The sequence below is a fragment of the Condylura cristata genome, unplaced genomic scaffold, assembly GCF_000260355.1.
Source record: "Condylura cristata isolate star-nosed mole 26May11 unplaced genomic scaffold, ConCri1.0 scaffold00048, whole genome shotgun sequence".
Classification (NCBI taxonomy): domain Eukaryota; kingdom Metazoa; phylum Chordata; class Mammalia; order Eulipotyphla; family Talpidae; genus Condylura; species Condylura cristata.
This window is the reverse complement of record NW_004567149.1, coordinates 2,029,897-2,047,608: the sequence shown is the minus strand read 5'-3', so window position 1 is coordinate 2,047,608 and position 17,712 is coordinate 2,029,897. Positions and strand designations below refer to the sequence as shown.

The following is a 17,712-nucleotide window of genomic DNA, read 5'->3' as shown; positions in this document are numbered from 1 at the left end:
GGCAGGTTTGGGGAGTCAGGAGCGCCCTCTCCCTGCCCTGTAACAATATTATATAAACTCCCAAGGCATTTAGAGGATTTCTCTCCAGTATGAGATCTTTTTTTCCCCCTTTTTTTTTTTAATGTTCAACGGAAGAGCTTGTCTAAAGGTTATCCTACATTCAGTGTACATATTTACTTTCTCCCCTCTATGAATTTTCTGGTGTTTTCTAAGATATGTGCTCTGGTTTAAGGCTTTTCCACATTCAGTACATTCGTAGAGTTTTTCTTCAGTATGAGTTTTCTGAGGGTTGTCAAGGCCTAATTCTCTCCAATATGTAGGACCTGGAGCAGTAACTAAATTTCCTGCATCCATTCCATTGATAGGATTTTTCACTAGTGTAAGTTTTTTTGTGACTTGTGAGGTTTTTTTTCCCACATAGGTTACATTTATAGGGTTTCTCTCCCATGTGAGTTCTCTGATGTTGAGGATGTGTTGGCCTATCATTGAAAGATTTTCCAGTCATTGCATTTATAGGGCTTCTCTCCAGGATGAATTTGCTCATGCTAAGTGTTAAACAGAAACTGAAAGTTTCCCCACAAACATTATGCTTATAAGGGCCCTCTCCATAGTAAGTCCTCTGATGTCAAATATGTCCTCAGTAGACACTAAAAGTTTTCATACATTTGCTACACATGTAGGATTTTTCTCCAGTATGAACCCTCATATGTTATGTGAGGAATGAATTCTGGGTGAAAGGTTTCCCACACTCATTACATTTACATGGCTTCTCCCCTGTGTGACCTCTCTAATATTAAGTAAGCTTTGTACTCCTGCTGAAGGGTTTTCCACATTCCTTACATTCAGAGGGTTTTTCTCCAGCTGAGTGCTTTGATGCTGGATAAGGGCTGAACAATCACCAAAGGCATTCCCACAGCCACTGCTTTTGTATGGTTTCTCTCCAGTCTGTATTCTGTGCTGTTGAATGAGGTCTGAACAGAATACCTTTTCACAGCCATTACATTCATCAGGCTGCTTACCAATATGAATGATATGATGTCCAATGAGATCTGAGTGATCACTGAAGACTTTCCCACATTCATTACACTCATAGGGCTTTTCTCTGGTGTGAATTCTTTGATGTTGAAAAAGATATGCTCTCTGACAAAGTTACAGTAATCTAACCAGGATGGTACTAGAATATGAATAGATATGAGAGCCCAGAAAAAAAATCTTCATACATGTGTTAATTGATTTTTACTAGGACTAAGATCCTTCAATTGGGAGAGAACAATCTTTTCAACAAATGGTTATAGAAAACTGAGTATCCATGTGTGGACTAATGTATATTTAGTTTACACCAAACACAAATGAACTATAAATACCAGATTTAAGTGTAGAACTACAAAACACAGGTGAAAATCTTCATGGCTTTGGGCCAAACATAATTTCTCAAGTATGACATCAAAAGCACAGACAATGAAAAAAATTGGACTTTATCAAAATTTGCATTTTGGGGCAGTTCTCCTGCCCAATAATGTCTACACAGGCATCTCTCTTTCCTTTTTCTTTTTTTTTCCCAGATAAAACTTGCCATGTGCTGATGAATGGAAAAAGAATTTTTTTTAACTTTTTAGAGGGAATGGGGCGAGGGAGTAGGAAATGGGGTATTGGCACCAGTAGTTTGGTGGAGGGTAAGTGAAATATGTGCACATGTGGGAGAGCAAAAATGTAACCCCCCACAAAGTACAGTTTTTTAAAAATTTAAAACTTTTGCACATCAAAGGACACTCCTGAAGAAGAAAAGTACAATCTGCAGAATGGGAGAAAATATATGTGCATTATATATCTGATAAGTAATTTTTAAAAAAGATTTACTTATTTATTCATACAGAACTGGGGTACAGGCCAGAGGTGCAGGGGCGGTGAGAAGATTCACCAGAGAAAGAGTGGGGAGCAGGACAGGCAGATCACTGAAGTACACTGCTGAGGGGAGCAGCGGGCAGGTCAGGAGAGGTCTGCCACGCCATGTGGGTCACCTCCAGGTCACATTGAAGCACTGTGGCCAGCTTGCAGTGCTGTGCTTTAGCCCACTGCACCACCAGGGAGGGCCTGATAAGCAATTCTTACCCAGAACATATAACAACATCTCAGCAACCATAAAAAAAATCCAGTTTAATAATGGGCAAGGATTTAATAGGTATTTCTCCAAACAGGCTACAAATTGGCACATGACAGGATTCTCAGCATTACTAGCCACTAGAGAAATCAAAATCAAAACCACAAGCAGACACCACTTTTTACTGTTAAGGTAGCTGTAAAAAAACCAAACCCAAAACACAAAATAACAAGTGCTAACAAGATGTGGGAAAATTGGAACCCATATGCCCTTCTGTTTGGAATGTAAAGTTGTGTATTCACTGTGGAAACCAGTTTGGCAGTTTTTCAAATAGTTGAACATAGCATTATATATCATTCAGCAATTCCACCCTTAAATGCACACCTAAAAGAATTGAAAACAGGGATTCATAAACAATGTTCACTGCAGCACTATTCACAATAGCTAGAAACAACCCATGTTCAGTAAGGGATGAAAGGAAAAACAAAACTTGTTATACAATGGAATTTTTTCAGTCATAAAAAGGAATGAAGTACTGATCCATGCTATAACATGGATGAACCTTGAAAACATTATAAATAAGCCAAAAAATAAAAGACAAGTATTGGGTTTGCCTGTAAAGATTCCACTTACACAGTATCTACATAAGCAAGTTTTAGAGATATAAATGGAGGCCGCTACAGCTCGGAGGAGACTCGAGTAACGTGGAGTGAGTATTCAGTGGGCTCAGGGCTTCTTTTGGGGTGATGAAAATATCCTGAAATTGGTGTTTGCATAATATTGTGAATATACTAAAAATTTCATTTACTCTTTAAAATGGTTAAAATGGCACATTGGGGCCCTCCCTGGTGGTGCAACTGGTTAAAGTTCAGCACTCTGAAGCTATCTGCAGCTACTTCAGCATGAGTTCGATTCCTGGCCAGAGAGGTGACCCACATGGTGTGACAGACCTCTCCTGACACGCCTAATGCTCCCCTCAGCAATGTATTTCAGTCAATCTGCCTGTTCTGCTCCCTACTCTGTCTCTGGTGAATCCTCTCACTCACCACACCTCTGGCATGTATGCATAATTAATCTTTTTTTTAAATGGCAACAATGATCTTGTGTATATTTTAATTAAAATATAATTGCAATGTTAAAATTGTAATAAAAATATAAAAGAAACGATAAACTTAAATTGTCTCTAGGTCCCTTTTAGCTTTAACATTTGGATCCTGCTCCTTTATACTTCATACTTTGGTAAACTTGAACCATCCTATGGTACTTGCACACAACTGATTTGCACACCCTTCCCACTCTTCTAGTTTACAAACATTTTAATAGATTGCCTTCTGCTCTATACATCTTTTCTAAGCCAACCCATCTCCTTGTCGCAACTATACTGCTTTGCATTAAATTTATCTGTAGACATGTATCTTCCTTTTAAATCGAATGATCAGGGTAGGGTCCTGACTGTATTCTTTATGTCTCTTGATGGAAACTTGAGAAATGACCTGCACTTATTTGCAGTGAAGTATGTAGACCGTGCAAAAAGCCAGGTTCTCCCGAGATGGACTGGGGAACACCTGCAGCAGAATCACCTGCGATGCACGGTGGAAAACGCAGTGTGGCTGGGACCTTCCTCAGACCAAGGAGACAATGTCTTGAGTGTGAACCTGGGAACCTCTACTTTGACCAGCTCCCGGGTGCGCAATTTTAAACGATTTAACAGCCATTGGTTTGGGTTATACTTGACAGAATCTCTTCAGGTCTTCAGCAGCTCTAGCGGACTGGCTTTCGCAGGCTTCGGGGGCCAATTTCCAATTCTGTCAACTTTGCAGGCGTCCGACGAGGGGCTTCGCCAGACCCGCAGCCGCGTCTGAGCGCGGCGGCCGCGCCCGGCTCCAGGGCGCAGGCGCAGCGTCGCGCGCGCCCGTTCGTTTCCCGTGTTCCCGCCGGTTCTCGCACCCGCGGTGTAAGCCCGGACAATTAGGTCCGGGCGGCAGCTCGCGTGGTGACTGAACCCCCGCTCTGAGCAGGACATGGCGACCCTGCTTTTCCTGAGTGGAAAAGTAATCGCGGGAACTGGGGAGCCCTGGAGCCGCGAGCCAGAGCTGGGGTTCTCCAAAATCCTTCCGGCTTCCCCAAGCCTGGTGCGCGCAGGTTCCGGGGGAGCTCGGGTCCCCCCACCCCGGGGCGTGTCCTGGTGCTCGCGGGGAGGGCTGTGGGTGAGTGGGGGCGCCGAGGGCCTGCGGCCGGGCCGGGCCGGGCCGGGCGGGTCTAGAGGCTCCGGGAAGACGGGCAAATGGGCTGTGGATGGTTTGGTGGCAGATCGGGCCGGAGGCACCTCCGTGGGGCTCGGGTTGGCCCCTCCGCAGCGCTGACAGCGGGCGGCCCGGGCGTGGAAAAGATCCGAGTTGCGCTCTGCACCCCTCTAGCTGGGCGAGGGAGGGTTTTGGTCCCCGAGAGTTTCCCAGGGGCTTACTATGTGCCCTGCGCCGCAATTGCGAGTTTTAACCTGCATTGACTTCTTTAATCCTGCCATTAAGTTCATGAGATGTGCTATTGTTACCCCATGTTACAGATAAGGAAAGAGAGGCACACCGAGATGAAGTCCCTTCCTCGAAGTTACCGAGCTTGTGAGTAACTTTATTTTCCGCTTTTGATGATGAGAACAAGTGGCCTTTGAACACAGTAGATGTTAGTTATTTGTCGGTTGAATTCTGTATATCACATTCTGTGAACTTAGTATCTTGAGTCAATTCCCAGGAATTCTGTTGTTGCCCTGGGAATTGGTTGCCCTGATCTGGGATTGAACTGAGGCTGCCTAGTTTCTTCTTCTACTGATTTCTTTGTGTGATGGCAAAGGCTTCCGCAAACAGCTCAATACCAGAAAGCAGTGCACCTAGACTAGAGATCTCAGAACCTTCGGGCCATGTTTCCTTCTGAACGACATAACCTCTCAATTGAAGGGGCCAGAAGTAGGGAGAATCCTTCCTGGCTTAGGAATTGATTATGAGGAAGTGGCATGATCCAAAGATTTTCAGATGGTTAGGATATCAGGAGATGGCCAGTGCTCTTAGGGCTGGAAAGTTACGATCTGATAAAGAGCAGATTGAGTACTGTAATTGCATGAGTAACTGTTTGGTAAGGGATACAGCACCCACAGAGTAGTATGGTGTCTAAATAACTTCTGAGGAAGGAAACAGGAAAAGAGAAAAAGGAATCTTCTTGGATGGAACCTGGGTCCTTAACCTTGTGGAGAGAAGACTTTCTCTCCTCTCTGAATTATTTCTCGGTGCTTCTGAGAGTTTTGTCACACCCACGAGTCCTCCTTTCCCCAATGCATGTGCATTCTATCAAGCTAGGAAAGAGAACACGTCTGACCATGCTTTAGAGCAGCAGTTCTTGATAGTGCTTCATGAGTTTTTGAGATCATCTTTCCTTAAGACTGATCACAATTTTAAAAGTAATTCGTTGGAAGTAAGCAATAAGATAAGCTCATGTTATACAAGATATGTATATACTTTGCCTTCTTTAACTTGAGGCATTCACAGAAGTTTATGAAGAGAAATGAGAAATACTAGCAGTGACGTTTTAAGCGTGACCAGTTTCAGAAACCTGAGTGACTTGCCCAGGAATGCGCAGGCCTGTGGTAGGGGCACAGTGTCAGCTGCCTTCTTTTCCAGCCCTCTTAAGGAAGGGAGGAATTTCTACCCCCCTCACTTTTCTCTCCTTCCAATGACAGGAAAATGATTAAGATACTAGAATATATGCTCCCTCATCTAATCTAGAATATGGACTTGGCTCCTATTTTTATCATTAAAGGGACCTAAACCCTAATATAAGTGTTTCAGGTTTTTAAAGATTTACAAGAACTGAGGTACAGGCCAGAGATGTGTAGGTGGGTGGGGGAAGTGAGAGAATTCACCAGAGTCAGAGGGGAGTGCAAAATAGGTAGATGTACTGAAATACACTGTTGAGAGGAACAGTGGTGAGACAGGAGAGGTCTGCTGCACCATGTGGGTCAACTCACTGACTGGGGATCGAACTCACACTGCTGTGGCTGTCAAGGACTTCACAGTGCTGGTACACTTTAACCCCTTGTGCCTCCAGGGAGGGCTCAGTTTGTTCTAGTCTTATCCCCTTGGTCTAGGGAAATGGGTATGTGTCTCAGAATTTGGAATCTAAAATTAAATTCCCATAACCAGATTGCACTGAACCAAACAATATAGTCTAACATCTCAGACATAAGACTGAGAAGGGTACACAAAACCAGATTATTTCTTCCTGATTTTTATATAACTACAAACAGAACTATTACCAAACAGAACTATTACCAAAATCCAGATTATTTGGCTAAGTGCTTATACCGAAGACCTCTGATACATCACTATTTCATGCCAAGGATGTCACTTAGCACCAAGGTGGCACTGTATTGGGGGGCTGAAAACTTTAATCCTTTGGTTACACAGATAGGGCTTTTAGCATAGTTGGGACTACTGCAACCTTGCAAGGTGGTCATTTCTCAGAAGGCATCATTCCAAACCTCATGGTTCTCTGGAATCAAAATCATGCAGGTAACTGGGATCTAGATTATTTGGTCATTTAGCAAATGGAACAGAAAGTATGACTAAAATGATTTCTCTGCCTGTTGAGAGGCAGTAAAGATTATGTAATATAGAGAGTCTGAGTTCAGGTTTTATCACTTTGCCTTGGTCCAAATTACCTACTACTAGCCTTTCTTTACCTCAACTTCTTCACTTCATTGTGGAATTAATAATATTGCCTCTCTCACCATTGAGGCATAAATGAGTCAACATTCATAAAATGCTGAGACTAAGAGACCCAAAGAAAGGAATTTTCCAGAAGTAGAAGCTGTACCTTCAAGTTTTGTTTTTGTTTAAATGGAGGAACTTTTCTCCATGATTTTTCTATGTGTCTGTCATATGTGTCATAGACAGAAACACATACTGCTTATTGACATATATTGACATATATTTCCATATATGTCATGAGCTTATCTGAAATGAAAACACTACATTTTGGGACTTTTGTGTATCATGTGTATATACTCCACAGTACACATGTCTTAGCTGAGTGATAATTTAATACTGAATAGGCACAGGTTACTAATCATCAAGATATTTATAAGCATGAGAGTGAATCTTGAGCTTCAAATTGGTCACCTCCTTTGATCTCTGTGCTAGTTCTTTCTTTTGGGGGGCTCCTCTATCTATTTTTAAGGTGTCCTATGTTTTAATATTTAAAACTCTGTTAGGTTCTAGCCTTAGGTAACTTTATGAACAGCTTCTTTGAATGTCTGGCAGAGCAGGGGACACTCCTTATTTTCCAGGAATGTCCCTCATCATGGTTTCTACTAAAATCCAACTGCTGGGCCGACCTGGTGGTCAAGGGGTTAGAGTCTCAGTGCTGTGGGGCTTGCCAGCCACTGCAGCACAAGTTCCAGCCCCCGTCCAAGGAGGTGACCCACTTGACACCTCTCCTGTCTCCACGTTGCTCCCCTCAGCAGTATATTTCAGTGGATTTGCCTGTTCTGCTCCCCACTGTACTGTATTTCTGGTGAATCCTCTCATCCCAGGCACCGCTGGCCTGTACGCCTGCTGAAGACCAGCTTCAGCTGAGGTAGTAAGGGTCTCCTGCAGGAAATGACTGTGTCAGCATAGAAAAAGGAGAGAGAGAGAAAAGATGAGATAGAAAAATGAGGAGATGCAGACACCTGTTTAGGGTGAAAGCATCTTCTGCCAGTTGTCCCAGCAGGTCTTTATTTATACTTTACCAGCAAGCGATGGGCTTACATCATTGTGTGCAGAAAGCAGGAAGCTTAACAATCATCACAGTTTTCTGAAAGACAGCTGGGACTTTTTGATCTCTTATTAAGACTGTGGTATTCATCATTCATTAATTAAAAGTACAGTTGATACACAAGACGTTCCTACAGTGACCAGTCATTAATAAAATATTCCTATGGTGATCAGTCATCAAACAAAATTATTTCTATAGTGATCAGTTATCAAACAAAATATTCCTATGGTGATCACTTAACAGTATACAAAATGTTTCTATGGTGATCAGTTAGCTATTACAACCTAAGCAATCATTTTGTTAATTTCTCAATAAACATATATCTTAAAGGTGCAGGATCTAATGTTAAGGAACTAGGAGTCAGAAAATACCAACGCTGAGTGCACTGACATTTCCCTGCCCCTAAGGAAAAAGCCCTTTTTTGATCTATAAAAGGAGCTTCTATTCATCATTATTCCTGTAATTGTTTTGTCAACCTATTCTGACATAAGAATTAGGGGAAAATTTCTTTCTTTATGTCCACTAATTATTATCCTATTAATCTTATCTAAAAAACCTTTTTATGTGAAAAGAAGTCGGGGTGAAAGTTAAAGGAAAGAGTAGGAAAACTTACTTATATTTTTATTACTTAAAATGAAACTATGTTACTTAAAACTATAGACCTTTTATTGGGGACTGGGCAGGAAATTATTGCAGCCTTTGGTTCCCAGAATTCTTGGACCATGACATGTCTCTCGTTATTGTGGAACTGAGATTTGTGCCAGCGCCCTCAAGCAGAGGAATATTAATTACTTTACAACATACTGTGCCATTTTATGTACAACGCTATTATTAGTGAACCAATCAATCCAATCACGTAGTTATTGATTTTATATTGAATGTATATTTGCACAATGACTGTGCTTCTTGGGAACAGCCAAAAACAAACCATACTTCTTGGAAACAGCCATAAACAAATGAAAAGAATCCAGCTGTGGAATATCCTGACTTTAAAAGATTTTTTCCCCCACGTCAGAACCTTGTCATACAATGTGGGTAGCGTGGCTCTCTCCATACCCCAGTTCTTGTATGAACAAAAATAAATCTTAAAAAAAATAAAATCCAACTGCATTATCTGATGTCAGTGTGCAGAGGTATTGGGTTGAGAGCAGGGTCCTTCGGTTACCTCTGAAAATGTTTCATCAGAGCTCCCCTTCCAGCAGCACACAGAGAGTTTCCCCAGGCGAGCCTCCCCATAAGGCAGAGACATTTAGTTATTTCCAGAAGGGCAGGTTTATTATAAAAAAAAAAAAAAAAAGGGACTGAACATATGGGATGCAAGTGGGCAGAAAGAGCTGCCCCTGAAAGCGACATGCTTTTTCAGGACCCTGCATAGTCCCAGGCTGGTGGCCTCCAGAAGGAGCTGCCGCCGCTTTGCAAAGGGAGAAGGTGGATGAAGAGAAGCACTGCACGGGTGGCGCAGGGGGGCAGGGCAGCTGCCTCCTGCCAGGACACAGATTGCACTGCTGGGCTTCTCTTTGGGAGGGCTCATTCCCGTGGGTTTATGAACTATTGTTAAATTCCTTATCTCAGGGTTGGCACCTCAGGATTTAAAAAAAAGATTTATTTACGTATGCATACAAGAACTGGGGAGTGGGCCAGAGGTGAAGAGGGTGAGAGGACTCACCAGAGACAGAGTGGGGAGCAGAACAGGCAGACAGACAAAGTACACTGCTGAGGGGAGCAGCGGGCAAGACAGGAGAGGTCTGCTGCACTGGGCTCCTGGGCCAGGGATTGAACTCCTGCTGCAGTGGCTGCTGATAGCTTGACAGCACTGAGACTTTCACCCCTGTGCCACCAGGGAGGCCGCTATGGATTTTTTCTATATGTGGTTTGACTGAGGACATTTGAAAGGACCAGTGGTTTTCTTACATTTGCCCCCCAACCTTCATATCCCCATATCCCGTCTGAGCCTTGGGCTGCACCTCCAGACTCCTTACTCTTCTATAACTTGTTTATAGAAACCATTTCTACCACCACCTCCAGCTTTTGGCCTTGTGGTACCAGTCTGTAGTCATGTAATGCCTCCTTCCTAAATTTTCTTTTCTCAGTCTCCATCATTATCCAAACAACATGAGAACCAAAATACCCTCACAAATTCTCCAATCTCTCCCTAGGATATGGTACTGCTGCTTTGAGGATTGTTAGAGTAAAAGAGAGAAATAGCAGATAACTGCAACAAGATGATGAAGTAGCTTAAGGATTTGGGATGTGGGATTGTGGCCGGCAGGTAGGCAAAACGCTCTAAAAAAATGAAAAATTCTGTCTCCTCAGTCAACCCAGTGGTAGGCCTTGATGTTCCCCATCCCCCTTGCACGTGCCTGGTGAGGCTGGACATGGACAGCATCATTCTCTTTCTCTGGAAGGTCTCCAAGAAGGACATGTTGGTGGAGATCTTCCAAGGTTCACCTCCACATCTGGGAGGTTCACAGTCTGAGTAAAGAAAAACTTGGAATCCAGATCGAGTCCCAACTCAAGAGACCTCAAGTTGTGTTGTGAGCAGAAATATCGAAGAGCTGATAAACAGTTTGTGGCTACTGTCATGCACAAGGGCTCCAGATGAGTTCTCAAAAGAATAGGTAAAGAACACATGTTAATGGGAAAACTTAGGGTTCAGAGATGGGCAGGATGCACAGCCAGAGATTCCCATACCCTCCATGTTCCCGGCAGAAAGGTTGCTGGAGGCAGGTGCTCTGCTGGACACTCAGAGTGGGTCAGTGCTGTTCTTTGTGCTAGGAGCGAGCGAAACAGTTTCATCAGTGCAGGGATGAGTAGATTGCTTGGTGACAGTCTGAATGTGGGTTACCAACTCTTTGAAAGGAGTCATTGGGGAAAGGTGGCCTAGTACCTGGAATCCTTGGGAATGATGGTCTCTGTGGCAGAAGGAAGAAGTCCCTTGACCAAGGGAAGCTTGAGTCTGCTTTAGACCCGACTACTCTTACTACTATGAGAATAATGTTGGGTAGGGAAGCTGGTCCCCAGCACATTTTTCAGGCACCTTAGAATGTGTCTAAGGTTCTTTCTGGGCAGTTCAACTTGTCAGTGCATATATAATTATATTAGATACAAATGCTCAATTATATTTCACTAGATCTCAGGCATCTGGACTAAAAATTTCCATATGTGATTCTGATGTGTAGATTCTAATCTTCCTTTCAAAACCAAGTTTAGCCCCTTCCCAATACCTATTTTCTCTAGTACCTCCTGCCATAGTCTCTGTGAAAATTTTTGATCTTTTCTATAGAATAAAGTATTAAGTTTGAGCTCTGAATAGTCCCTTGTCTCCTGCACCAATAAATGTGTTATGTCACTTTTAATCAGCAGAAATCCCTGCATGGGAACTGGACATGATCATCCAGTTGGATGGAGAACAACGATAGAAACTGATCTTCAGGGAGCTGATGAGGGGAGTGACCATCTATACCTGTCTATGTGAGTGGCATTGTGAAAAGACACCAAGATGATATTTACGAGACTAATGTTCTAGTCTAAAATCTAGCAATTTTCTGGGTGATTTAAGTGAGATACTCTGTTCTGTATTCGCCATATACATGAATTGACTTAGATGATTTCCAAGTTAAGCTCTGTTAGGTAATTGTTAAGCTTATGGTAATCTCTGATTATAGATGTGGTTAGGAGAATAAACCACTTGGAAGAAGGACTGAGCCACAGTTGACAGTGGGGTGAGTAGTAGTTCTGAAATTTTGTTCTCTCTTAATGCCAAGGAAATGGTTTAATCCAAGCTTTGACAGTGTCATTTTTACTTTCTTTTTTTGTGGAATTACCTTTTTCACATTTGCGAGTACTTTTCTCATGCCTTTATCTCAGTCCCATGACCAACCAGCTACCATAACTAATAGTTCCTTTTTTTTTTTTAATTCCTTACTTCATCTCTTCTCTTCCCTCTTTTTGGTTTTGCATATTACCCAATTATTTTTTTCCTATGTCTTCATGATCTGTGTTCACCATCCCACCATAAAAAGCTCTATCCACTTCTCTTCTGGCTGTGTTCATCGCTCTTCCACTGTCTCTTTTAATTTTCTCCCCATATAAAGTTGCTAGTGTATAACGAATTGCATGAATTTGTTGTCTTTTCCTTTACTGGTTCACTTTTCCTAGCTCTCAACACTAGACCAAGTGACATTTGTATTTTAAATGTCTTTCAGGGAGGGAGATTTGAACTGAACCAAGGCATCACATGAATCAGGCTACTCGTGAAGACCTAGGGCTTCCAGAACTAGCAATGGAAAGTCTCAGAGGAAATACTGCCCAGTCTCCTATAAATGAAGAAACTTATACTGATGAGGGCCAGTTATCAAGGAGGACAAAATTTCCTATACAAAAGAAGAAATCTTCTTTTGAGAAAACAGCAATCAGAAAAGTATCAGTGACGCTCAAGGAGATTTTCACTGGCGAGAGAGGTCCTGAATCCAGTGAACTTAATCTAAGCTCAAAACTTAATGTACTGCAGGAAATTCCAAAGGGAGCTACAGCCCCCAAATCTAGGAAAAACTCCAAAGATAATTCAGACTTCATCAAACACCAAAAACTCTTTCCACAAAAGAAAACTTGTAAATGCAATGAATGTGGGCAAGCCTTTAGCTACCAATCAGAACTTATTGTCCACAATAGAATTCATGGTGGGGAAAAGCCTTTTGAATGCAATGAATGTGGGAAAACTTTTAGCCGAAGTACACACCTTATTGAACATCAAAGAATTCACACTGGAGAGAAACCTTATGAATGCAGTGAGTGTGGAAAAGCTTTTAGCCGGAGCACACACCTTAGTCTACATCAGAGGATTCACACTGGAGAAAAACCATACGAATGCAGTGAATGTGGAAAATCATTTAGCCGAAGAACTAACCTTAGTCAACATCAGCGAACTCACACTCAAGAGAAACCTTACAAATGTAATGAATGTGGGAAAGCCTTCAACGACCGTTCTACCATAATTCAGCACCAACGAATACACACAGGAGAGAATCCCTACGGATGCAGTGAATGTGGCAAAGCCTTCAGTTGGATCTCATCTCTCATTGAACATCAGCGAACACACACAGGGGAGCACCCTTATGAATGCAGTGACTGTGGGAAAGTGTTCAGTCGAAGCTCATCCCTGGTTGAACATCAGAGAATCCACACTGGAGAAAAGCCCCATGAGTGTAGAGAGTGTGGGAAAGGCTTCAGTAGGAGCTCATCCCTTGTTATTCACCAGAGAACTCACACTGGGGAGAAGCCTTACAAATGTAATGACTGTGGAAAAGCCTTCAGTCAGAGTTCAACCCTCATCAGACATCAGAAACTTCACACTAAAGAGTGAGGTTTCAATTTTTACTAATATTAGTATAAGGGCACAACTGAAAAGAAAAATAGGTACTTGTTTGTATTTTCCTTACTTACTAGCTACAAGCCAGTTTCAAGATATCTTTTCTTCTTTTTCCTGTAATCGATCAAATAAGTAGTTGATACAAGGGAATGATATATTCAGTCTAATTCTCTGGAGGGCTTCAAGCCTTAGAGTGTATAACTGACAGCCTATAACTCTTCATTTTCTCTAAACCATGGGACTTGTGTCCCTGAATAACCAATAAGCCCAGTTTCCCAACCGCATCAGCCCCTTCACTTAAATGAAAATCTTCTTTAAAGGTGTGTGTTCTTATTTGATGGCTCCTATAGCAGAAATTAGTTTCAGGATTAGATTAAAAACTTTCCACCCTTGTGGGGATAATAATGCTGAGGTAAATTCAGTCTTTTCACTTACATAGGGTTTTCTCTTCCTTCCTCACCTATTTTTGCTGTCACATATTTTTCTCCAACTTTAATCATAACTCTACTAAAATGTCTAACTAATCCTACTTTATTTGATCTTACCCTTTTTAAGAATATCCTAAAAATCTTTCATTTCATTATATTGAAAAAGAAAATGCTGCCTTATTTAAAAATTTTTTTCCTTTAGTTTATAGACATCATTAAGCTTAAACACTCTGGCTCTTATTCTCATCAGTGTTGTAAAGCTGATCTCTCCAGGACAAACTCAATGCCTATTTCTCAGGCCTTTTCCTATTTGACTATTGCAGAATTGGCATATCTAGCCACCCCTTTGCCTTAAAATTTGAACTTCTAGGATCCATGATTAGGTGCTGATCCTTATTCTACCTCTCAGCACTCTTCTGGTTAACAATGATCAGTGTTGTGACTTTGGGCTACAAGTGGATCAGAATAATCTCATTTTATCAGGTTATAATTATTGAGGTTATTCAATTAGATTGTAAAACTTAAGGACAAAAATCTTTTTTAGATCTTTATAAAATACCCCAAGATGCTGAGTAGTCACTAAATGTCCTGTAATTCTTGCTTACTGATATCTCTAGCTGATTTAATCACTCTGCTAGACTTTATATGAAATGGCTTAATTATTGATTTCTTTGTTCTCTGTTCTTACTGCCTCAGACAAGTCCTCACTAGATTTGACCTGAATGATTGCTGCTGCCTTTGTCTTCCTGTCTGCCTAACTGCTTGATTAAACACCCACTTTGTTTAAATTATCCCCAGGAAATACCTCAAACTGTGTTCAGTGTCTTTTACAGCTGGATTTGCAGTTGACCCTTGAAAAAATGGGTAGGGATATTGACCCCCATACAATTGAAAATACATGTATAGGGTCTCCCTGGTGGTGCAAGCGGTTAAATGTCAACACTATGAAGCTATTAGCAGCCAGGACAGCACACTCCCCTGCCAGGGAGCTGACCTCATGGTCTGCACAGCAAGCCTCTTCTGTCTCTCCTGTTGCTCCCCTTAGCAGTGTATTTCAGTCATTCCACCTGTTCTGCTCCCCACTCTGTCTCTGGTGAATCCTTTCACATACCACCCCCACCCATGCACCTCTGGACTATACCCCAATCTCTTGTATGCATAAATAAATAAAATAAATCTTAAAAACAAGAAAATTCATGCATAATTTTTGTCTCCCCCAAAACTTCACTAATAGTCTGCTGCTGAGTGGAAACTGTACCAACAACATAAATAATCAATCGATGAACACATATTTGATATGTTACTATGTACTGTGTTCTTAGAATAAAGTAAGCTAGAGAAAAGGTGGTATTAAAATCATAAGGAAAATAAAAAACATTTAGAGTGCTACAATGGATTTTTAAATACCATAAGTTTATGTCATTTGTTGTAAGAATTGGTGTGTATAAGCCCACACAGTCAGAGTCATTGCTCAGGAATCAACTGCATTTACTTGCTCTCACTACTCCCCAATGCACTTGAGCAGGTCTGTCCTTTGTCCCTTATACCATCCTTCTCCCACTTGGCTTGGCTTCTTCTCACACTATTCCATAGCACCCTTTCACAAAGCCTACTCTCTTCCTTGCAACTCCAGAAATCCTATCCAGTTTCTAAAAGGCTCTGCTCAGCACCTGCTTCTCCTGTGACCTCTGCCTCAGGAGTGCTTTGCAATGATGGTTTATATTATTCTCCTATATTCCACACCATCTATAGTTCTCTGGTTTCTTTGGCTGATTTCTTTGCATAAACTGATTTGAAGTCAGTTGTCTTAAATCTCTCAGAGGCCCAATCTAATCCATAGTACAATGCTGTTCTGGATTCTAGTTTTAATCTAAACTAGGAGGGCCTAATAATGTAAACTCCAGTCTTTTGAGTGGTGACATAACCTCATTTTATTGTCATCCTGTTTGTCTGCCTCTAATTATGTATATTAACTCTTATTTAGAGCTTTTTGGGGGGGCCTGGTTTACCACATCATGAGGCTATTGTAAAGAATAAGTGATTGTGTTCATGTTAGGTGGTGAAAACAGTGCCTGATAAATAGTAAGTGCTTAGTACATGCTAATTTTTCTGATGCTACTGCTTCACAGCTACCTATAGCCTTTCATTTCATTCCCTGTAGGGCCTGTACTTCACCAACAGGTCACAATCAAATAAGTTAGAAAATATTTCTTCTAACTGCAGCATCAAAGCCATCAAAGCACATACAAATCAGCATTCGAGAAGGGACAATGTGATCAAGATTAGACCATTAGATCAAGTTATAGTACAGTTATTCAACCAGGGATGTAAATCAAATATCTGACAACCAAAGTGAGACAGTTATTTGCTTATGTTGTACTGGGAAGGAAACAATGTCCATTCTTCATGGAAAGCAAACTTTCACAAATAGATTTAGGATAAATTTTTCCATTGGCCTTCATGTAATTGTACAATGCATTTCATAGCAAAGCAGTAAAATACTGAATCCTCCACAATCCCTAGCACATAGCAGGTTCTCCAGTGAATATTTAGCTTACAGAATGTTTGGAAAGGCAGATGTGAAGACTATTCCTTGGGACGTAGTAGGGGTCCAAGGAGAAGGGGATACAGTGTATTAGATCATAAGTACTTACGGGGTATTGGGGGAAAAGCTCTTCTCACACATTTGAGTCATTAAAGTCACATTATGTGATGAATAAGCTAAAGTTTACTGGTGTTAGTAACTTCTCCAAGGACTAGGATTTGACTTCAGTTTTGCTGACTCCAGTAATGAGACTCTTAAGCTGGACCTGGCAAGAGCTGGAAAAAGAAAAAAAACTGGGAACCGAGTAAGTAAAGGTTTAGAAGTGGGAAAAAGTGGTCAGTTTTTTTGTAGCAGGTGCACTGGACCACCTATGGCAGGGATTTCAAAGAAGTAAAATGATAAAGTTGATTCGCATTGATAAAGGCAAACCTTGAGCACTTGATCATGTTTGGGTTTCATCTTTTAGGCAACAAGGGGATGACAGGTTTTTTTGGTCGTGGTATAATAATGTACGTAAGTGCGGTTAGGGAATGACTAATGTGGTAGAGGACAGTCAGAGGGCAGAAACCAGGGGCTGGGAGCCGGTGTCTTAGAATAGTGATAATGGCAAATAGCAGCAATGGGAAATAGCTGAAGAAAATAAAGGTAAGCTAAGTGAAAATAGTGACTAGATATGGGTAACATGAGGCTGCGTTCCTTAGCTGTTGTTAACTTTCTCGTGAGCCACTAGGGCATGAACTGAACACCTGACACACTTAGCAGTTAGTCATGAATGCAAAACATACCGGAAGCTCTGCTGAGATTAAACCGCATCTTTCAAAAGAAGCCAACCTGGAACAAAGAAACCTTTAGGGTTTTCGGTGGCACAGTCAGTCAGAAGGCAAGAGCAATCAGCCCCATTAAAAGGCGAAAAAAGGAGGGTTTCCCCAAATGTGGGAGCCGCTGGAATAAAGCCGTCAGGCAATGTGGAGGTGGAAATTCAAGATCTAATTCGGGCTTCCAAATAGCGGCCAGGCCAGCCGAGACCATCACCCTCTAGAGAGTGAGGCCCCGAGCAGTTAATACAGAAACCAGTCTTTATACACTGCAGGCCAGGCACCGAAACTTCGTTGTCACAGAGATGACATTCTTACAGTGGGGCTAGGATGTGTGTCAAGTCTTAACGAACCATATGACCCGCGTCCTGCTCCTGTTGCAGACGATAATCAGTTTTACAAGTTTTTTACCTTTGACCGCACAGGTATTTGGGACATTTCCTATTGCAGCAAGCAGCCAGCAGAACACAGAAGCAACATGGCGTTAGCTTGGTTCAATACAGGTCCCACACAACCAAGAGACGCGCAGCCACTTGGCGAAGGCGGAAGGAGAACATCACCTAGTCTTTTCTGCCAGTCCAGGTGGGGAGAGAGAAAGGTTCCTCCTTGCCCATCTTTGGCAACTGTGGCCTGGGCGCGAGACCACCGGGCGG

General features: G+C 41.9%; 1 protein-coding gene across 1 annotated transcript; it reads left to right on the top strand.

Annotated features, from left to right (window-relative positions):
- Positions 1-4,385: 4,385 nt before the first annotated feature.
- On the top strand, positions 4,386-14,663 carry ZNF391 (zinc finger protein 391). The gene is made up of 5 exons (XM_012734169.1): positions 4,386-4,716; positions 10,309-10,521; positions 11,264-11,374; positions 11,569-11,625; positions 12,109-14,663. Exon 5 carries the CDS (start codon positions 12,141-12,143, stop codon positions 13,263-13,265), a length of 1,125 nt encoding a protein of 374 aa, XP_012589623.1. The 5' UTR covers positions 4,386-4,716; positions 10,309-10,521; positions 11,264-11,374; positions 11,569-11,625; positions 12,109-12,140; the 3' UTR covers positions 13,266-14,663.
- The last annotated feature ends 3,049 nt before the right edge of the window (positions 14,664-17,712 follow it).

Excerpts from the sequence above, each read along its gene's own strand:
- ZNF391 (XM_012734169.1), top strand. The coding sequence starts at position 12,141 with ATGAATCAGGCTACTCGTGAAGACCTAGGGCTTCCAGAACTAGCAATG.